This window comes from Dermacentor albipictus, chromosome 3 (genome assembly GCF_038994185.2).
Source record: "Dermacentor albipictus isolate Rhodes 1998 colony chromosome 3, USDA_Dalb.pri_finalv2, whole genome shotgun sequence".
In the NCBI taxonomy this organism is placed as follows: Eukaryota; Metazoa; Arthropoda; class Arachnida; order Ixodida; family Ixodidae; genus Dermacentor; species Dermacentor albipictus.
This window is the reverse complement of record NC_091823.1, coordinates 163,718,053-163,739,962: the sequence shown is the minus strand read 5'-3', so window position 1 is coordinate 163,739,962 and position 21,910 is coordinate 163,718,053. Positions and strand designations below refer to the sequence as shown.

Below are 21,910 nucleotides of genomic sequence, written 5' to 3'. Positions count from 1 at the left end.
GAAGACAAGCAGGTTGGTCCCTTTCCTTAAGCAAAGCAAGTCTCCACTTGAACTCACCTCATAGCGTCCGATAGCGCTGGCCGTCTTTGTGGGAAAGATAATGGAAACGATGATCCTTGCCCGCTTGGAGTGGTACCTGGAATACTACAACACGTTACCGAATTGCATGGCTGGTTTTAGTCGACACCACTCATCAGCAGACAGTGTTGTTGATCTCATTACGTATGTCCAGCATCAAAAGTAATGCAAACGATTACCTGCAACTTTGTTCTTGGATGTCAAGGTGGCATACTCTAATGGAAAAGATGGAAACTCATACAGGTAATGGAAACTCATACAGGTACCTGGAAGTCGAAATGACAAGTTAACTTGGGTGGACCATATCACGAAACTTTGTGCTAACAATTCCAGAAAATGTGGTTTCATCCGAAGATCGCTGTCTATGTCCCCTCTATCCATCAGGCAACTAGCATACGAAACATACGTCCACTCTAAAATGGAGTATGCCTCAGCCATATGCAACCCTCACCAGGATTACTTGATTCAGTCGCTCGAAGTCATCCAGAACCAGGCAGCCCACTTCATAACTTCCCAGTAATCACCTTGGCACAGCGTTACTGACATGAAATTGCCTCTCGGACTCGAACACCTAGCACTCCGCCGGAAACTTGCAATGCTGTTTATTTCACAAACTCTATTTTAACTTTCCTGCACTGCGCGAGAACTTATTACATATTCCGTTACGCTCAACTCACCGCTTGTTTATCTCCCTTAGCATACAGCGTTTGCATGGTTCTTCCAACGCCTTTAACAAATCCTTCCTCCCCATCGTCATAGAAAAATGGAACAATCTTCCCGAAGCGGTGGTTTAAGAGTCAAATCCCTCCAAATTTAGGTAGTTACTATCAGACCATTGGAACCCAAAATAGCCACTTTTCCTCATGTTTCCTCTTCCAGCAATCCAACTTGCTTGTGTCATGGCCTTTTCTTCTCTTCTCTTTGCCACTTTTGTTTAGCGTTTTTTCACATTTACGTGAAGTTTTCTTTTAATTTATGCTACTCAGTTTGAGTTACTTTTATTGTTCTTTTTATACCTGATGTTTTCTACATCTGTGATGTGATGACTTTATTTGGAATCCGGCGATTGGGAGGCCCGGGCCTGGGGCCGCCTAGATGGCCACTGGGAGCTGCTGCTCACGTGTGGCTTCCTTGGCTCGCTGGATGGCCCAAAGTTGGTCTTGAAGTTCTGAGCTGAGCAGCACGGCCGACCACCGCGTCCGTAGATTTTCTGGGGAGACTGCCATTTTATTTTGGTATATTTCACATCCCCACAACATGTGCTGAAGGATGGCTCTAACAGACGTACATAGCTTGCACATATCGCTCTCGTATATATCGGGGTATAAAGTTTTTAGTTGCACGGGAGTCGTATAAGTTTCTGTTTGTAGTCGCCTCCAAGTAACGGACTCAGCTCTGTTCAGTTTAGTGTGAGGCGGTGGTAATACTCGCCTCCGATTTTGATAGAATTTTGTAATATCACTAAATCTTCTCAATATATCTTTTTCTCTCCAGAATTGCTCCTCCGCGTTCTCCTGACCGATGGAAGTCACTCTTTGCTCAGCTCGGCGAGTAAGCCCTCGAGCTTCGCGGTGTGTTACCTCGTTGAGGTTGACTGCGGGAATGTCTTGAGTCGTATGCGCTGTTAACCTGAGCAATGGCCTGCCGTTCTTCTCTGCATTGGAGAATTTTGCTTCATTGACTCTGATGATGTGCCATGCCTCGGGAGAGATCCTACCATTTGCATAATTTCTAATGGCCGCTTGAAAATTGCTAATGATGTACTGAGCATTCATGGAGGCATATGCTAGTGCAATGGCTACCTCCTCTGCTGTCTCGGAATGTTTTGTATTAACTGACACGCTTGTAAGGGGTTTTTGGGTGTGATCTACGATTACTGCTACATAGCTATTTCTGTCTAGGTATTCAGCCGCGTCTACGAAGGTTGCTCTGTCGTCTGACCCAAACCTTCGGATAATTTTCTCTCCTCTACTCTTGCGCCTGCCGTTGTTGTAACCCGGATGCATGTTCTTGGGTATATTTGGTACTAGGAGTTCGTCACGAATTTCTCTCGTTATCGTCCTCTTTTCCCCGTATAAATTGTGGTAATTAATTTTTAGTTTGCTTACTATATGTGGTCTAGTTTTGGTTTCGGTTAGTCGCTCTGCTTGAGATGTTTGTTGTGCTTCTATGAGTGCGTTCAGTGTGTTGTGGAATCTTAACTTTAGCAAGAGATCCGTGCTCGTACTGATGAGAATCCCTAGTGCCAGTTTGTGTGCATTTTTATCAGGTTGTTAATTTTACGCTTTTCAGCTGCAAACCAATTGTGGAAGGCTGCTATGTATGTTATCTGACTGATTACGAATGATTGTATCAGCCATATGATAGTTTCTTCCTTCATACCTTGGTGCTTGTTAGAAATTCGTTTAATTAATGTCATGGTGTTTGTTACTTTTGTGTCTAACTTCTTTATGGTTTCCCCATTTGTGCCTTTGTTCTAGATTACTATTACTATTCTAGATTCTAGATTACTAATTTTATTGCGGTGTTTTGCCTTTTCCTTTTAAGTTTACTTGTTGTATTGTTTACTGATTTGTTATACAGTAATGGTCTGAGCGCTTTCTATGACCCAGATTACCCTCCATTTTCGTGTGTTTGTGATACATATTCTTCTTGTACACTTCTGATTATTATTACTACCACAATAATCGTATTCGTCTTGTATTATTATCTTTTGTGATTATTGTTTATCAGTTCCCAATTGTTGTTTTCAACTTATCACTCACTTATTACATCTGTATGCGTTACTGCACCCCCCCCCCCTATGTAATACCCTCCTGCGAGAGGGCCTTTAGGGGTATTCTGAATAATAATGTTAATAATAATAATAATTACCAGACCCAGCATCTTTAGCTGGTTGACTATTCGGATATTCCGCCCGCTCTTGGTGTGTAGCTTGATTTCCTCATGAGCCTTGTTTCTGTCGTATCCTTTCGGAGGCCTGCCTCTAATTGTGGGGCGATACAACAGAAGTTCAGATTTCTCTGCAGAGCATGTGAGGTCTGTTCCTATGAGGTGTTCCTCTACTGTGTTAATTGCAGTCTGGAGTCGTTGTTCTATTGATCCGCCGCTGCCATCACAGGTCCAGATAGTAATATCGTCCGCGTAGATTGTGTGATTCGGGGACTCAATGTGATTTATATTTTTCGGGGAGTCCCATCAAGATGAGATTAAACAGCATCGGCGAGATGACAGCACCTTGCGGCGTGCCGGCCCCCCCTATGTTAATCTCGGGCGACTTGAGCCCTGCGACGGAGATGACTGCTTTCGTATCTGATAGGTACCTCTTGATGTAGTTATACGTCCGCTGCGCTAGTCCTATTCGTTCGATGTTTTCCAATATGGTTGCGTGGTTGGCATTATCGAAAGCTTTTTTAAGATCAAGGCCCAAGATGGCCCTTATCTGATGCTTAAGTTGGAGCATCACATCTTGTGTCGAAAGATTTTTGCGAAATCCTATCATTGTATCTTGGTATATGTTATATCCTCTAAGAAGTTATCTACTCTGTTTAAAATTACGTGTTCCATTATTTTCCGACGCAGGATGTTAGGGAGATTGGTCTGAGGCTGTCGATATCAAGCTTCTTACCAGGTTTTGGAATGAGCGTTATCGTCGCTTTCTTCCATTGAGCTGGCACTTCTCCCTTTACACAACACTCGTTTATGTATTCTGTTAGTTTGGCTATCGATTCATCATTGAGGTTCCTGAGAGTCTTGTTGGTTATACCGTCCGGGCCTGGGGCGGATTTGGTGTTTAACTTTTGTAGGGCCACGCCGATTTCTGCCTCCGTGAGTTCCTCGTCTAATTTTGCGTTTGTATTCCCGTTGTAGCTAGGATAGTAGCAAGCGGGTGCCTGTGTTAGATATTTCTGCTGTAACTCATTGAGAAATTCCTCTTCTGTGCCCTCATATGCGTGTATTAACTTATTAATGGCTTGCATGTGATTTTTCTTGTTATTGTCATGATCAAGCAGGAACATGCGCATCTGCCAGGTTTTGACAGTGCTTAATTGTCCGTCCATGCAATTACATATATCGTTCCATTGCTGTTTGGTCAATTGCTGAGCATGTTCTTCTGTTTTTTTTTGTTGAGGAGTGCCATGCGCTTTATTAACTTCCTTTTATGCTTCTGACCGCTAAGTCGATTCGGAAGCGACTGCTTAGCTTCCCACATGTGAAGAAGTCTGCTGTCGCATTTATCAAAGTTAGATTCAGGTGCTGCTATATTTGTGGCAGCTTTGACGTCTTCACTGAGCGCCTTAGTCCATTGTTATATGTCTGCGATTGATCGTTGCTGTGTCATCTCTCGTGTTCTAAGAAATAGTTCCTAGTCTACTAATTTGATCTGTCGTTCCTTGGGTCTATTCGGCCCTTCTCTGACGTGTAACTCCAATATGCAGCGGTCACTACCCAAATCTTCCAGTGTGTTGTGCCACGTCACCTTTTCAATATTCTTGGTAAAGGTTAGGTCTGGAGTTGTGTCCCTGTTTAGCGCCGTGCCTACTCTGGTTGGAGTGGCGGGGTCTGTGACGCGCGTGAGGCCTCTTTCTTGCGAGTCGTTCCATGTGCCCCTTCCTTTTGCTCTGGTATATATGTATCCCCACGCGGTGTGTGGGGCAATAAGGTCTCCTCCTATAACTACCGCATTTTCTGCTGCAAGTCTGAGTGTTTTCTGGAATAGGTTCTACAATTTGTGTTTATGTAGCATGGTGTTGCTATTATGTTGAGAATAAATAAGCTACGCCCTGCCTTTTTTTGTGGGATTAGTTTCAATAGAATATGGTAAATGTGCGTTATGCCTGTGTTGTGCTGCACGCAAGTTATGTTTCTTTTTACCAGCGTGGTTAATGGCCTGGTGTCCCCTGTGGCATGGCCAAAAGATCTGTCTCCTGCTAGCTTTGCAATCCCGTGTGTTTTGTGCAGAATTATGGCGTCCGGGGTATCCTTGTCTTTTAAATACTGCTGCCAAAGTGACTTTTTGCTTTCGTAACTTCTACAATTCCACTGCCATATCCTGAACCCTTTTTTAGCGTGCCTCATTTCGGGTGCGACCATGGGACGGGGACGGGAGGTTGGAGAGAAGCTCATCTTATGTAATTATGCGGTTGTGAAGTGGGTAAGGATTGTGGTGCTCCTGACGCAATGGAGAGGAGTCCATAACCTGGTGACTGGTTTCCCTCTAGGATGTCTAATCTACTCATAATTACTGCTATTGCCTTAACCATTTGATTCGTCATTTCGTCCCGTTTTTCATTTGACTTTTGTATCTCTGCTAGGGTCTTTTGAATATCGAGTAATGCTTTATGTACCACTGCGTTATCTTGTTTATCACTGATGGCCTGGGCCTTGCGTTTTCTACACAGTGTGTTATTTATTTTTATGTTACCTTTGTTTCCTTTTTTTGAGCTGATGTATGGCACATTCCCATCGCTGTCTCCCCCTCTTATGTAATGCCCCTAATAAATAATAATAATAATAATAATAATAATAATAATAATAATAATAATAATAATAATAATAATAATAAATGATGAAGATGATAATAACGTATCTGACGAGGCTATCCTCGCTATTCTTGCGATGGTTGGCGTACGTGGCCGAGTTTTCCAATAAATTTCTCATTAGCTTATTATGAGATCGTTCTTTGTGTGTACCGGTGATGGTCAAACCGTACGACACTACACCTACCAAGGTGTTCCTCAAGGCGGTGTGCTAAGCCCTACCCTATTCGACCTCACACTCATTGGTCTCGTTGATCATCTGCCAGCTGCGATCAAGATATCAATGTACGCAGACGACATATGTATATGACACGTCCTCAGATACGTGCAAGTCTCCAGAAAGCTGCTACTCCGACAGCTATGCACCTCCGCAACCAAGGTCTTGAAATCTTGTCAAACAAATGTGCACTGATGGCATTCACTCGCAAATCAATGACAACCTATGCCACCTCAATAAATGGCCGCATAATTTATGAGAAGACTCACAGATTTCTTGGCATAAGCATTGATAGAGATCTGTCATGGAGCCCGCACGTGACCTAACTGATACAGCGTCTAACAGCAATCTAACAGCTTTCTGGGCGGAAAGATTTAGGGAATGTCAGTGCATGCAATGTTGAATTGAACAGGGCTCTTTTTCTGGGCTTCTTGAGATGCAGCTTGCCCGCAGTGACCAACACTTGCCAGACAAATCTTCGTGCTCTACAGGCTATTCAAGCTCGAGCTTGGATAGCTTGGCTGGTTCGCCAAAACGCACATCGACAGTAGGGACTATTGCGATCGCTCGGAAACAACTTATACAAACACACATTGCGGTGGAAGTGCTGAGAGTGCACTTTGCTCGTGCCCGCTTCCACCATCTGGCAACAATACCGCCAGAAAGGCCGCAGGCACTATTTTGTACTACGACTTCGCAATATTACACATGCCTTCCATCAGGCTTCACCCCCGCAACTAAGCCATCGACTCCTTCATGGTGTTTAGCTCGACCTGCAGTGCACCTCACGGTACCAGGAATCAGGAAAAAATCTGAGCTGCCATCACCTGCTCTTCAACACGTAATTCTGTTTCTTTTGCACGAGAAGTACGCCAACCACGTGCATATTTATACCAATGGATGGAAAACTCTCCAGTGTTCCTCTGGAGCCATGGTTTTCCCAGCGAAAACCACCACCATCAGTTTCAAGGCATGCCACCCAACGACACCGATTCCAGCGGAACTTGCAGCTCTTCGCGCTGCACTTCCTCTCGTTAGCCAAGAACAACCTCGAAGATGGTCAATATTCAGTGACTCGAAGGCAGCACTGCAGTCTTTGCTATCAGCCTTGCGGCGTGGACAACATGAACGACTGGTATTCGAGATTAGAGATCTAATTCATACCTTGACTGAGAAAGAACACCACGTGACATTTCAGTGGCTTCCAAGACACTGCGGCATCATAGTGAACGGACACGCCGAAAACGCATCTCGGTCTGCTCTTCAAGGCGACGACGAGGAGCCGGTATCATTTTCAAACGCAGATGCCGCTAGAAAACGTCGAATGCTCAACCGTCGTATCACGTACTCCTTGTGGAACGGAAGAAGATTTCAAAACAACCGGCTGAGCAATCTAGACTCCTCTCTACGCCTTTGCATCCCAGCTGCACTGTGCCGTCGCGAAGCTACCCTGCTTTGTCGGAGTGGGCTAGGCTGCAGCGGCACCGGCACGATGTTTAATCGCTGCTTGCTCTTCATGCAGTTCTTCGGCTTCCTTGCTGTACCCCCCCTTTGCGGCGTCACATGGCTTGGAACTGCTTCGTCTGACTTGGCTCCTTTGGCGGTCGAGCACGTGGACGTCATCGAGTGCTTGCCCAATAACTACGCTATCGCTACCACACGTGATTACCTCGGTGTGTCCCACTTCGAGCTGCAGCATGCCAGTCACCCCGATGCCCTGTCCTTTGATCAGCCAATCATCGACAACTCTCGGTCTGTGACGTCAGCAGCCGACGGTATAAATGTCCAGCGCGTGGATCGACCCTTCAGTGGGCTAGGCTGCAGCGGCACCGGCACGATGTTTATTCGCTGCTTGCTCTTCATGCAATTCTTCGGCTTCCTTGCTGCACCCCCCTTTTGCGGCGTCACATGGCTTGGAACTGCTTCGTCTGACTTGGCTCCCTTGGCGGTCGAGCACGTGGACGTCATCGAGTGCTTGCCCAACAACTGCGCTATCGCTACCATAGGCGATTACCTCGGTGTGTCCCACTTCAAGCTACAGCATGCCAGTCACCCCGATGCCCTGTCCTTTGATCAGCGAATAATCGACAACTCTCGGTCTGTGACGTCAGCAGCCGACGGTATAAATGTCCAGCGCGTGGTTCGACTCTTCAGTTGGCTAGGCTGCAGCGGCACCGGCACGATGTTTAATCGCTGCTTGCTCTTCATGCAGGTATGTTACTATTCCGATACCGAGTGTATCCGATCTGATGATCGCTTTCTGCTGCTGCTCCCTTGCCCGCAACGTCTTGTATCCTGCTGTTCGCATGCATCGTATTGCGCAAGTTGTCTCCTCTTAAGCGGAGATGTGGAAATCAACCCTGGCCCGGGCCCTCGGTCTAAGTGTAGGCGTGCATCCGGTTCTGCTCCCGATGAGAATGACGATGCTCGCCCTTCCACTGATAGCCATGATAAGAACGACCCTTCGGTATCCGATATGTTCTCTAAATTATTGGAGGGGCAGACTCAGTTGGCACGAGATGTTGCGGAAATTAAGTCATTTCAACAGTCAGTCGCGCGTCGCTTTGATGTTTTAGAGTCACGTGTTCATGCACTAGAACCCACTCCTATGTCCAAAGACTCTAGTTTACTGCGTGATTTACCTGATGAAATAAATACCTTGACTACTAAGGTAACGGACTTGGTCTTAAAAAATGATAGCCTTGAAAACCATTCTCGTAGAAACAATTTGATTATACACGGTATTTCTGATGTAATGGATGAAAACGCTACCACCCTGATGACTGCAGTTTCATCTGTGTTTACTCAGCGCCTGAATACTAGCTGCCCTCGTATTGAGCGCTGCCACAGGTTCGGTAGAGCACGCACTGGTTACATTCGTCCCGTCATTCTTAAACTTTCTAACTTCAGCGACAAAACCGAGGTTCTTAGGAACGTTTCAAAACTCAAGGGCTCAAATTTCGTGATTACAGAAGACTTGTCTTCTAGGGTTCGGTTAATTCGGAAAAAAATCTGGGATGCATCAGCCTCTTTTCGGGACAGCGGTTCTGTTGTGAAGTTGAGATACGATCATGCTTTCATTAACAAGGTTCGTTATAACTGGGATGACAGTTCAAACTCATTAGTAATGGCACCCGCTCAACGTGTTTCTTCTGAGTCTCGCCATTTGAATTCCGTGCCATCCACTTCCTGTATTCATCCTGGTTGTTTTGAGATCCTTGTTGTCTTGAATAAAAACGCTCGTAGTATTGTTAAAAAATTTCCTGATTTATTGTCCCTTATAACTATTCATTCCCCCCATGTTATCGGCATCACAGAGACTTGGCTGCACAATGGTATCTGTGAATCCGAGTTCACTCCACCCGGTTTTATTGCCGTGCGCTTAGACAGAGTTAGCGGTACTGGTGGTGGCGTGGCACTGCTTATCCGGTCGGATATACGATTCTCAGTCTTGCCTTCTCCTCCAGAAACAGAATCCGTGTGGTGTAAAATTTACCTTCATAATCGGTGTATTGTGATTAGTGTTGTATATCGTCCCCCCCGGCTCTGCTCTTGATGTTCTTCATGCTGTTTCAAACTTCATGAGCGAGATCAACATTGCGTCGTCGAGTTTTATCTGTATGGGTGACTTCAACGCCCCTGGCATCCACTGGCCGTCATTGTCTGTAGTCGGTCGCGACACAGCTATTTGTAAAGAACTAATCAACATTTCCTTGTCCTTTGGTCTCACCCAGGTTGTTCCTAGTGCAACCAGAAAAAATTCCGTCCTTGACATAGTTTTTTTTAAGCGCTAACCTAGCCGAACGTGACTTTTCTTGCGACGTAATTGATGGTATTTCAGACCATAAAGGCGTCTTAGTGTCACTCTCCTGTCCAATTTCTAAATCCCCCTACACGTTTACTAGTTTCCCTGATTTCACTCGAGCGGACGACAACTCCATTACTGATGCCTTATCTCATCATTTCGATACGTTTAGTGCACTTGCAGACAACCAGGACGTCAACTGCCTTGCTAATTACTTTGAGCGTCTTGTCAAATCATGTATCGAACGTTTTGTGCCCATTAAGACTAAGAAAAAAAATTCTAACCTTCCTTGGATGACTCGCGATATCTTGCATTTGTCCCGTCGCGTTCGAAGGTTAAGGCGTTCCGGAAGAGGCACTGATCCCATGGCATTGGATAGATATGTTAAGGCAAAGAAAGAACTGAATCTTATGTTGCAAAATGACAAGGATTTCTTTTTTCGCGTTCGCCTGCACAATTTGTTAAGAACTAACCCACGAAAATTTTGGTCTTCTATTTTACCTCGCGATGCTTCATCCACTTCTTTCAGAATAGATAACGACGTCACCAACGACCCGGCGGTGATATCCGATGCATTCAACAAGTATTTCCAATCCGTGTTTGTTTGCGATAACAACTTTATCACGACACTTACCACTATAGTTTCTTCTGAAGCAATCAGTGACGTTGAGATAAACTGCGAAGGCGTCCTCAACCTTATATTAAACCTGGATGTTAAGAAATGCACCGGTCCGGACGGGATACACAATGCGTTCCTTGTTCGTTATTCGTTGTGGTCATCAAAATATCTGACCGTCATATTCAGAAAGTCCTTATCATCCTCTAGTGTACCTTCTTCATGGAAGTTAGCCAAAGTGCTCCCTCTTTATAAATCTGGAGATAAGCAGTGCTTGTCGAATTACAGACGAATTTCACTGACGTCACAGTCATGCAAAATGTTGGAACACATCATTCATAAGCACATCAGGCTCTTTCTGGAATCAAATAACTTATTGTCTAACATGCAACATGGGTTTAGGCGCGGTTTTAGCACGTTAACGCAGCTAGTTGAGTTCACGCATGACATTTCATTTAACCTTGACGTAGGCAACCAAGTCGATGCAATTTTCATAGATTTCTCGAAGGCATTTGACACCGTTTTACATTCTAAACTTATTGCTAAACTTAATGCTGTACTGAATAACCCTCATTTAGTTAACTGGATTTTAAGCTTTCTCTCATTTCGCTCCCAGTTCGTCTCTTACAGTTCGACTGACTCCGCTACTGTTGATGTGACATCAGGTGTGCCCCAAGGCTCCGTCCTTGGGCCACTTCTTTTTTTATTATACATAAACGATTTGCCACTTCACTGCTCTTCTAACATCCGTCTCTATGCTGATGACTGCGTTTTATATGAAGTGATTAAATCTTCTAATGATCATTATCGCCTTCAAGAGTCGTTTTCTAGGTTTTGCGATTGGTGTAACACTTGGCAAATGAACATTAATTTCAATAAAACCGTTCTGATGTCTTTCTGCAACAAATCTTCCCCCTCCCTTTTCAGTTACTCGTCCAATGGCCGTACAGTAGATAAGGCTTCTGAGTATAAGTATCTTGGTGTCATTTTTACGCATAACATGTCATGGTCCAAACACATTGACTACATATGCAGTAAAGCACTAAAAAAATTAGGTTACTTGAGGCGAACGCTAACCCGATCTCCTAAAGACACAAAGCTACTAATGTATAAATCTCTAATCCGCCCTGTTCTTGATTATGCATCTGTAGTTTGGAGCCCGCATAAGCAGCTAGAAATTAATAAACTAGAGGCTATACAGAAAAAAGCTGTGCGATTTATATGTCATCGTTACGATCGAGACTTTTCGCCCTCTTTAGCACTTTCTTCCTTGAACCTAAGCACGCTCTCTTCTCGTCGCCGTGTCGACTCATTAAAATTCTTGCACTCCATTGTCAATTCTTCAGTTAGGCTCTCAAATGATAATTACATTAACTTCACGCCGGGATCATCAACGAGAAGACATCATGACCTAAACTTAATACCCTACTACGCACGTACTAACATGTTCAAATTCAGCTTCTTTCCCCGCTCAATCGAAGACTAGAATTCATTACCTGGATCCATTCGCTCATGCTCTTCCCTAATTTTTGCAACCGCTATCCGAGATGCATTATCATGGGTATGGGCATAATCAGGCATGGGTATGCCTGGCAGCATTTGTATAACTTGTGTATTCTTTCACCAGTGCTCTTTTGTAAAAATGTTCACTTGTATTTTTGTGTCTTTCCCTTTTCATCTGTGCTCTTTAATAGTGTTCACTTGTACCGCTGTATACTCCAATGCATTTTCTGTACATTTTCTGTACGAAAACCCACTCCTGCTATAGCGCAAATTGCGCTGCAATATGTATCAATAAATAAATAAAATAAATAAAATATGGCTAGGGGTGCTCTTCACCAAGTCTTTTGCTTTGCGAATCAGATGGGCTGACGACGCCTTGTGTGATGACTGTTGTAACGAGAACATTCTTCAACGACTTCTCTGAAACTGCCCTCGCTATAATTTACAGACATGATCGCACGCAATCGTGATAGCGCACTTTGACCAAATACCTCTAACATAGGAACTTATCTTAAAATGCCGCTATCACAACTTTTAATAAATGCGGCAATCACGTGCACTCGCACAGAGCGACTGCTCGTGTGCCTTTACGTACAGCAGTGCGCACTCGTTATATGTTTGCCTGCTTCCTTTTAAAGACAAAGTGTACCTGAGCGAGTCACCCCCATCATCTGGTATTGGGTATCTTTCTAGCATCTTATCAGAGGACGTTCCTTGGGACAGTGCAACGTAAAAACGTGGGCCGAAATGTGCTAATAGGCAAGTGCCCACATCTTCTTAGGCATGTGCCCGCCCCGGCTAATTCTATTTCTGCTTGAAGGTGAGAGCGACCTACAGGAAAACAGAAACGCTGCCAAGGAAAGCAGTTGCTGCTTTGACGTAGGCAAGTCGCGTTTTCAAAACGTTGGATCTAGCGACGTTCCTTCCCACTGCTTCTCATCACTTTTAAATATTGCGGAAATTTAAGTCACCGCAAGTTCTCACGTTTGCGGGTATGTATTTGAGCAGAACAGGATCTATGCGACCTTTTACTGTCAGTGCGAGTTCATTGCGCCGCAGATTGTGACCTTACAATATTTTCTCTGGTGGAATGATTTTCTCGTCAATACGCTCACACGGCATCGAAGTTTCTGTGACTCTTCAGACGTCGGTGTGATATAGAGAGAACGAATTACCTACTTATTTATTTCAGTTGTGGGGACTTCTCGCATTCAGCTTAAAAACCTGGTGGGACTTCTCACCCTGCCATCGAAGTTTCAGAGGGAACTCTACTTTTCATTGATGCTCCGGACTAGCATCAGGTTCGTCCCACACGTTATCTGCTCTTTATCAAGCGTCGCACACTTCATCACGCCTTCTCCACACTTTAGTAAGCGATCATAGTTAGAAGTACATCGTGACCTCGCCCTTTCAATTAATTCCCTTGATGCAAAAAATTTGACTGCTCATTTGAAGTCGCCTTGTCATTGCGGTGACACATTCAAACGGGTTACTCGTTTCAATTTAAATATTATTGCAACACAATGACCTTTTCGTTGTAGTAGAGGAAATGTAGAATACATGGTCTAGGCTTCGCACAATTTATACAGATACTGTCGCCCCCTTTCACAGTTGAAGCCCGTACCTTAAGTATACTTCAAAAAATGTGACTAAGGCCTCTTTCTTTCAGGTGCTTAGGATTTCATTCAGATACCTCAGGGTAGTCAACAATTCCAAAGTTCCGATGCGGACAGTGGCCCGTCGTCTTCTTCGTCATCCTCTGGGTCTTTTATGTAAACTCGATGTGTTATTTCGGAGTGTGTATCCTTTTAAAAGTCGCCGTCGGCTCAATAGAACAACAACTACACTTCAACAAAACGACACATTAGGAGCCTTTTTTTATTGTTTATTATTCGCCAACATAGCCGATTGATTCATTGCCTCGCAAGCACCGCCATGTTGTCTCCTTTCAAGGAGCATTGGAGACAAAACCTGGACAGCGTCGCCATTGCCTGCAGTCTGTCGTTTGAAAGCTATTGCCACACCCCGTTTGTGGGTGTGGACAGCGTGCACTTTTGTAGAATGCCTATTTTGTTATTTAAGAGGCCGGCTAGGTAAACATTCATTAAGAGCACGTACACCCCATTATAACACATTCTATCCTTTTTTTATTTTCTCTGGCAGTGCTGTCAACAGAGTAGGGCAGTATCAGAAATAAATGAAATGGAAGCGCGCGAACCCCAGAAAAATTTTCGAATTGAGTCGAATCCGAATATTTGAAGAAGAAAAGAAACCTACGATTGTTCATTCGAATATCTAACATTTGGAATTTCCAAACAAACAGAAATGTGAAAGTTGCCTTGATTACGTTTTCAGCAAAACGCTCATTTGCTTTAATAGACATTACTAATGCCGCTAACAACTGAACTTCATTTCAACTGAGTATGTTTTCAAACAGAAACAAAGGAAACTGGATTCTATTGGTGCTCCACGGCAATGACAGTAATTATAGAAAGGTACAGCACGTCATCATATGCACGTAGCAGTGCGTAGCCGTCGTAGAAATAGCAAAACTCAATATTGACACAGCACGCATTGTTTGACAAAATTAAATTTGACAAAATCGGCGAAAGAATTTCATCGCCAAATCAAGGCAAGGAATTCATAGGCAGCTTAAGGAGAGGCATGTTTGTTCACTGACTATAAATTGTGTTGCAGAAATGATTTCCAGGGGTTCGCTAAAGAATTCATTTGTTTGGGGAGAAACCACGGTTATCCTAGGCAGAATCATTTGGAAGTACCTCCACTTGCATTGACTCAGCTCCCGGTATACTGCAACACTGTTGTCCTTACAGCATACGAACTGAATGAATACATAGAAATTTGGAATGAAAAATTTTGGGATCAAATACCAATCGAAGAACAAGTTATGCTGGATTCGTGTTCGAAAGTTCAAATATACGCACTCTCTTCAAATAAGTTCGTATGATCACAACATAATTCCTACATTCACAGGCGCCTTGATGATTATAATAAGGTCATCCATACCTGATATTGTGTTCCTTTTCCTGGAATAATTATTCCTGGAAGCGGCCTTACGACGTCAAAATGTGTTGACGTAGATTTTGGCGCAGACGTCAAGCTATTCTCGGATGCCCGCGTAGCCGTATATGTCAACCAGATGTTCCTTACAGCATCGGACTGTCACAATGTGTACGTTCAACGGATGGAAAAAAAGTGCTAGCGTTCACCTTTTCAAAGCTTTTAAAATGCCAACGATCGAATTGGAGACGGCGACGGAGGTAACAAAGCATGGCGTGAATCAAGGAATGTGGTAGAGAATATGCCATGGCAGCTTCTGCTATGGCTAGAACGTTTGAATTCGAGCAGTCGTACTGTGTCTAAACCTTGTTTAGTACTAGCATGGGAACCCTGTTCACACCGATATGAAAGATGTTACTATGAGCAGAATGGAAAATATCTTCGTAAATGTATAATGCAGCTACACAAACAGATTTGCACCAATCATTTAGTAGATAGGTTGTGAAGGGCAGTTACAGCGTTGCTCTATTTGCAGTGAGCTGACGTTGTAATAGCATTCATTCGAGGGGCTCCGAATGTTATGCGTTTTTAGTTGCCGGGAAAGCACACATCAACATTATGGAACCAGATGCGGCAGTTGCAGCAAAGACAAGCACGCCGATCTGCTCTGGCGCCTCCGAAAAAGTGCACGATGTGCAACACAAACAAAATAAGCGCTTACGCGAGGGGAAACATGTATTTACATGTTCAGCATGCTTATGACCGTCGCATCATAACGTGAATTATGGTAAAACCATCCAGATACGTTGGACGTTATTCCATATAAACACTGCCGGATCCGACTAAGGTATCTCTAAAAACGTTGGAAGGAGACTTTGGACGTACACATAGACACAGTAATCCATGAAACGTTTTATCTAGTGGCAGCGAACTCGAAAACTAATTTCCACTTCTTTGCCCTTTCAGGCAAACAGTTATGTGACGTGACTTTCGGACTCTCTCAGATGAGCTCTCCATGTCCGTAGGAGCGTATGCCCTCAGCGTGCCCCCGAAAAAAGACCGGATTATACCACCGGATCCATTATGTGAGATCAACGAGTACAAACGCATCCATTTCACATTCTGGGACAATTTAATGGAAAGCGCACTCTACTAGCATGAACTCTACTGGTAAATCGGGCATTTCACTAATTGCGTCAGATTTTTTTTAAATATCAAAGGTGGGATGTATAACTGATTTTCCCTTGAATGATTTGAGCCCATAGGCATAGAGTAAAGGTTGATTCAGTTTAATTGTACATCCATAACAACGATGGAAGGGGTGGCAGACCCCACAGGTGCAGTGAGAAGTCCAGAAAAACATAGAGACGGGTGATATATGTTCCGCAGGAGAAGCACTTCGTCTTTCTCCAGAAGACCCTCCTGGCTCCCGTTCACCCGCGGACTTCGGTTCAAGGAGGCAAGGAAATACCTCGAGTGATAGCGAGGACACAGAGCTGTACTCCACATCAGGTGACGAGTCATCGGAAGACAGCTTGCGACTTGTCCAGTACCGCAAGGCGAAATGAAGCAATGCTCAACTCATCTTCGGCGTCCAGCTCGAACACCTTGAAAACAGCGCCTCAACCGTGGCCTCACTCCATCCTCTTTCTGCCACAGAACGCTACTGACAACCTGCGCGTCCTCAAAAGGCAAGCACTCTCCGTATATCCAGAAATCACGGTGGCGAATGAGATCAAGGATCTCAGGATAAACACTTGGCCAAACATCCTGGCAATCGATGTGATGAACCCGAGTGGGCTGAACATACTACAACATGTAACGCCACTGGGAAATTTCAAGGTCCGCTCCATCGTGCCAGCGAATGGTGCAACAATAAGAGGAGTCATCTATGACGTTGATAATAATATACCTAACGCAGACCTCCCAGTTCTCATAAAACCAGCAAGTGAACACAACGCAATTGTGCATGTTGGTCGCCCCGGTAACACACGTTGTGTGAGGATAACTTTCAAAGGTGACTGCATTTCATCCAACGTAAAGGTCGGTCACTTTCGCCACCAGGTTCGACCATTTATTCCAAGACCAATGCAGTGCTTCAATTGTCAGAAGATTGTCCATGTGAAGGGTGTTTCCATAAATTGGGCCTTGTGCCCTCGATGGGCCGAACCCCCACAGAAGACAACTGCAGCGCAACCACGTTGTAGTGTCTTAACTGTCAGGGTGACCACTGCTCCTCTTCCTTAGACTGTCCCCGAATCAAGAAAGAGATCAGCATTCTTAAACAAATGGTGAGAGACAACTCTACCCACAAAGAGGGCGCCGTGAAAGTGCAGCGAAGAAGACGTCACCATCGAAGGTCATCACGACGGAAAACATCAACTTTTCAGGAAAGTCAACTCATCAAGCAGCACCATCAGCGGGAGTTTGCAGCACTCCAAACACCGATGTTGGAATGGAGAAAATAGTCAGATCTCTCTCCACAAAGGAATGGCCACCACTTCCGCGTACACGACCGCCAGAAGAGCCGCAGAAGAAGCCGCCCCCAGTACTGCAATGTGCTGTATCCGAGGAATTGCAGAGAACCGATGAGCAAGTGATAGCTCTTAGTAGACCTTTAATGAATGCCATTCGCGTGTTGCTAAGCAACATGCACAAACCGTCTGCCAGAAGTGCGCTTTGAGTACTGGACGTTCTGAGTCCGGTGCTGGCAACCCTTGAGTAGATTGTGGCTCCACAGCCGCTGTCTTTTAGAGATGAGGTCCTAAGAGCAGCTATTTTTCAGTGGAAGGCCCGCGGACTAAGAGCGCGCCATTCGGATTTGCGTCGCTTCGTGTATGCTGATATGTTTCCCATTATCATCATTTGCAAGTCAAACTTATCGAACACGATCAGGCTTTCTAGATATGAATCGTTTATGTCGTCAACTGTTGGTGAAAGCAGTAAGGTTGCGGTGTTTATTCGGCGTGATCTACACCTACATTCATGAGCCTGTACCACGTAATGACGATAACCAATATATATGCCTAAAGTAAGGAAAAAAGAAATGAGCCTTTACCTTTGTGGGCGCCTACCTTTCCCCGTCAAGACAATTGGATCACAAAAGACTACGAGACATCCTTTCCTCAGCTACCAGTCCCTGGGTCATTATTAGAGATTTCACCGCCCATCGTGTACTCTGGGGAAGTCCGAAGGTCGACCTAAGAGGCAGAGCTTTCGTATCTTTTACCTCCAGTAATTAACTTTGGCTGTTGAATGATGGAAGTCTTACGTTCTTACGTGGCTCCACGTACAGCAGCTGTCTTGACTTGGCTTTTGTCTCACGAAGCCTTGTCAGATGTGCAAGGGGGTTTGCGGACATAGAGACGCACCGAAGCAACCATATCCCCACGTACATCAAGATCAGAGGATTGTCCCCTTCAGAAATACGGGATATGATCCAAAGAGTGGACTGTTCTAAATTTCAGTCTACTATGGAAGAACACCGCGACGCCAATTTATCTTTCGACTTGAAAGAGGCAATCAAGAGCGTGGTGCAAGACAATTTAAGTACTCTCACATGCTCTTCGAAACTGACAGAATTTGACGTGGAACTAGAACGACTTCGAGCAATCCGACGACGTGCTGAACGAAGACACTTACGTACGAACACAATGGACGATTTACGGACTGGCAGACGCACAGAAAAGATCAAAGCTCCGGTTAGACAAGCTCGAATCGCAACGTTGGACTGCCTTCTGTAAGTCGCTAGATCCACGCAAGCCTTCATCGCAACAATGGAAAACGGTGCGCGATCTCCGGACAGTCCCCGCCCAGCGATTCCCATTCAAGGTTCTTGCCCTCTCTCAAAAGAGAGCGGAGGTTGATGTGGCATAGGGTTTCCGCGCCACATTATATGGCAAACTCACAGCTACCAACATTCCATCACCTTCAAGTAGTTGTCCGCCACCAGGTGATCACCGCATGGATAAACCATTCTGATTTCACGAACTTAAGGCAGTATTAGCTTTGTGCAGCCGAACATCAGCGCCAGGGCCTGACGGAATTTTCTGCCGAGCTCTGTGTCACCTGAGGGAGTGAGTGAGAGGTGTTCTTCTTGAGTTGTACAATGAATCTTGGAGAGATTACACGCTACCAACAACCTGGAAGGCAAGCCGCCTTGTTTCACTGCTGAAGCCTGGCGAGTCGCCGTCGGAATTCTCATCATATCGCCCGATCGCTTTGGCAACGTGTGTGGGCGAACTATCGGAGAGGATGGTCCTAGGACGCCTGGTGTGGTACTTGAGATGCCACAACACCTACCCGGGTGCCATGGCGGGCTTTCGACGCGGCAGATCATCGATCAAAAATGTGGTCGACCTGGTCACCTGCATTCAGCATGAGAAATGGCGTAAGCGTCTCTGCGCTTCCTTATTACTCGACGTTAAGGGTGCGTATGACAACGTTACTCATGAAGCCATCTTCTCTGCTCTCGTAGGGGTAGGAGTGGGTGGTGGGATGTTTCAATGGATACGGAGCTATTTCCGTGCAATCCTTTTCTGTAAACACCGAGGAAGACCATACTTGTCTACATTATAGCTACCGCGGCGTCCCCCAAGGCGGTGTACTTAGCCCCGTGTTATTTAATCTAACACTAATTGCTCTCCTTGAGCACGTGCCAACCACAGTCAAGCTATAAATGTATTCGGATGACATGTGCATCTGGACGTCTGCAGTAGCACGCCTACAGTTGCGAGCGACAATTCAGAGAACCGCCACACAAACTGCTATCTACCCCCGTAATCGAGGCCTGGAAATTTTCTCCCAGAAATGCGCACTAGTGCCATTTACGCGCACACCCATGGCAAACTGCAGCGTAATGACGTATGGCCAAGTAATATGATGGGTCCAATCGTGCAAGTTTCTAGGTGTCATAATCGACAGGGACTTCTCATGGAGCTCTCACGTATCATACGCGAAAAAACGGTTGACAGGCATCTGCCACCTGTTCATGTTTTTCGTTGGCAGGGCCTGGGGAATGTCGACAAGTGCCATGTTACAAGTGTACAGGGTGCTTGTCATAATATATGGTACGCGGGAGTGGAAACATAAACATACGAAGACAGTGCGCCGTGCGGGGGCGAAGAGGACAGTGAATCTTGGCAAATACCTGCAAGAGAGTCATCATCATCATCATCGACGCCGGCTTGGGAGCGTCGGCAGTGGCGCCTCAAAAATCGTGGCGCGAGAGTGTGGCCCGTGGGCCGTGGCCTGAGCAGTGCGCGAGGTTCGGCGGTCGACGGAAAGCAGCTTCCTCGCTGGGCGTCTGGCCCATAGGAGCTATCGCCGACCGCGCCAATACGCCACACCCGAAACAACACTGTCGCCCGCTGGGAGGTTACCTCGCCCCGCTCTTCCGCTGGGCACTGGTCCAGGAGGGCTAGCGGTCCGGAACCGGGGCGCTCGAGCGTTCGGGTGAGCGGCCACGGGGCTACCCCGCCAGCTGTGGACGCGACCCGGAGACTGCGGCCGGTTACCTGAGCCCCGCGAGGCGGTCCGACCCGGCCGTCCAACCCGGCTGTCCGACCCAGCCGACCGTCCCGGCCGTCCGACCCAGCTGTCCGATCCGGCCGTTCTACACGGCTGTCCAACCCGCCGGCCGACCCTGTTGTCCGACCTCGCTGGTCACGGCTGTCCGACCCGCCGGCCGACACTGTTGTTCGACCCCTCTGGCCAGCATCGGTTCAACGAGGTCTCAGACACGGTGACATACGCTTCCGCCGGAACTGTAGGCCAATCATAACCCACCGAGCCATAGATAGAGTGCATGTCGCCTATGAGGCATTTTGGGACATTGTCACTTGTGTGTGCCGTTATCTGTGTCGTGTACGTCAATACAAGTCTGATGTGTGTTTTTGCTTTCGCGTGCTGCTTCTCCCTTTTTCTGGAGTGATCCGGCCCCAATAACATCACAAACTGGCGAGCCTGCCAGGATTCACTCGTGAATACAGTGAAAGGGGGCAGTTTCGCTTGAGCGCAGACACACATTAGTAGACGGCACCATGGATTTAGAGAAAATCACGGCTATAGGACTCCAAATAGGATTGTCAGGCGCAGAACTTCGCAGATGGATTGAGGCCGAACAGGCAAAACAAAGGGACGAGAGAGCTGCGGAGCGAGAGGCAATCAAGCAAGCTGCTGAGTTAGCGCGCTTAGCTGACGAGAGGCAGCGTGAGATCCTCCAGCTAAAGCTGCAGCTTCAGGAAGGAGCTCGCAATGTGCCGGCAGCTGCTTCTGAAATTTTGACTGCGCCCAGCACCTCCTCGTCATCCCTCAATCCACAGAAGTTACTTCCTTTGTTCGACGAGAAACGCGATGACTTACACGCGTATATACAGCGGTTTGAGCGCGTAGCAACAGGGCAGGACTGGCCACAAGAAAAATGGGCTCTTGCTTTGAGCATGTGTCTGACTGGGGAAGCGTTAACTGTGATTGGTCGGATGACTGCCACCGATTCATTAGATTACCCGAAGGTAAAGAAAGCGTTGCTACAGAGATTTCAATTCACGGCTCAAGGCTACCAAGAGAAGTTTCGTAAAGCACGAGCAGTAGAGGGCGAAACTGGAAGACAGTTAGCAGCAAGAATTTCAGCTTATTTTGACCATTGGATTGAGATGGCTAATGTGCCTAAAACATATGAAGATCTACGAGATCACATGATCTCTGAACAGTTTCTGCGTTGTTGTGAGCCAAAGCTAGTCATTTTCTTGAAGGAGCGAGAGTGCAAATCTCTTGACGAACTTGCTAGCTTGACGGATCGCTTTCTTGAAGCGCAGAATTGGACAAACCTAGGAAAGGGTCCCGATATTACAAAGGCTTCTGGTGGAAAAAACATTGAAGCTCCCAGGAAACCGCAACTTATGTGCACCCTTTGTCATCGGTTTGGACATTTGGCTCCTGACTGCCGTGCCCCACCTAAGCGTATGCTGAAGTGTGAGTTGTGCGACAGAACGGGACATACAGCTGAAAATTGCCGAACTCGGTACGGGGACAACAAACCAAGTTCTGCGTGTGCATGCACCGAATCTCGACCAGTCCGGACTCGTCCAGTGAAAGAATCAAAGCATCCAGGAAAGAAGATTCGCCAGTCA

The 21,910-nt window shown here is 46.0% G+C and overlaps 1 protein-coding gene across 1 annotated transcript in view; it reads right to left on the bottom strand.

The window, feature by feature from the left end:
* LOC139057775 (uncharacterized protein DDB_G0284671-like) overlaps positions 1-21,910 on the bottom strand; it is a 38,692-nt gene that overhangs the window by 2,809 nt on the left and 13,973 nt on the right. Inside the window, exon 3 of the mRNA XM_070536532.1 lies at positions 20,297-20,488. Coding sequence (XP_070392633.1) covers positions 20,297-20,488 — 192 coding nt within the window. The remainder of the gene's footprint in view (positions 1-20,296; positions 20,489-21,910) is intronic.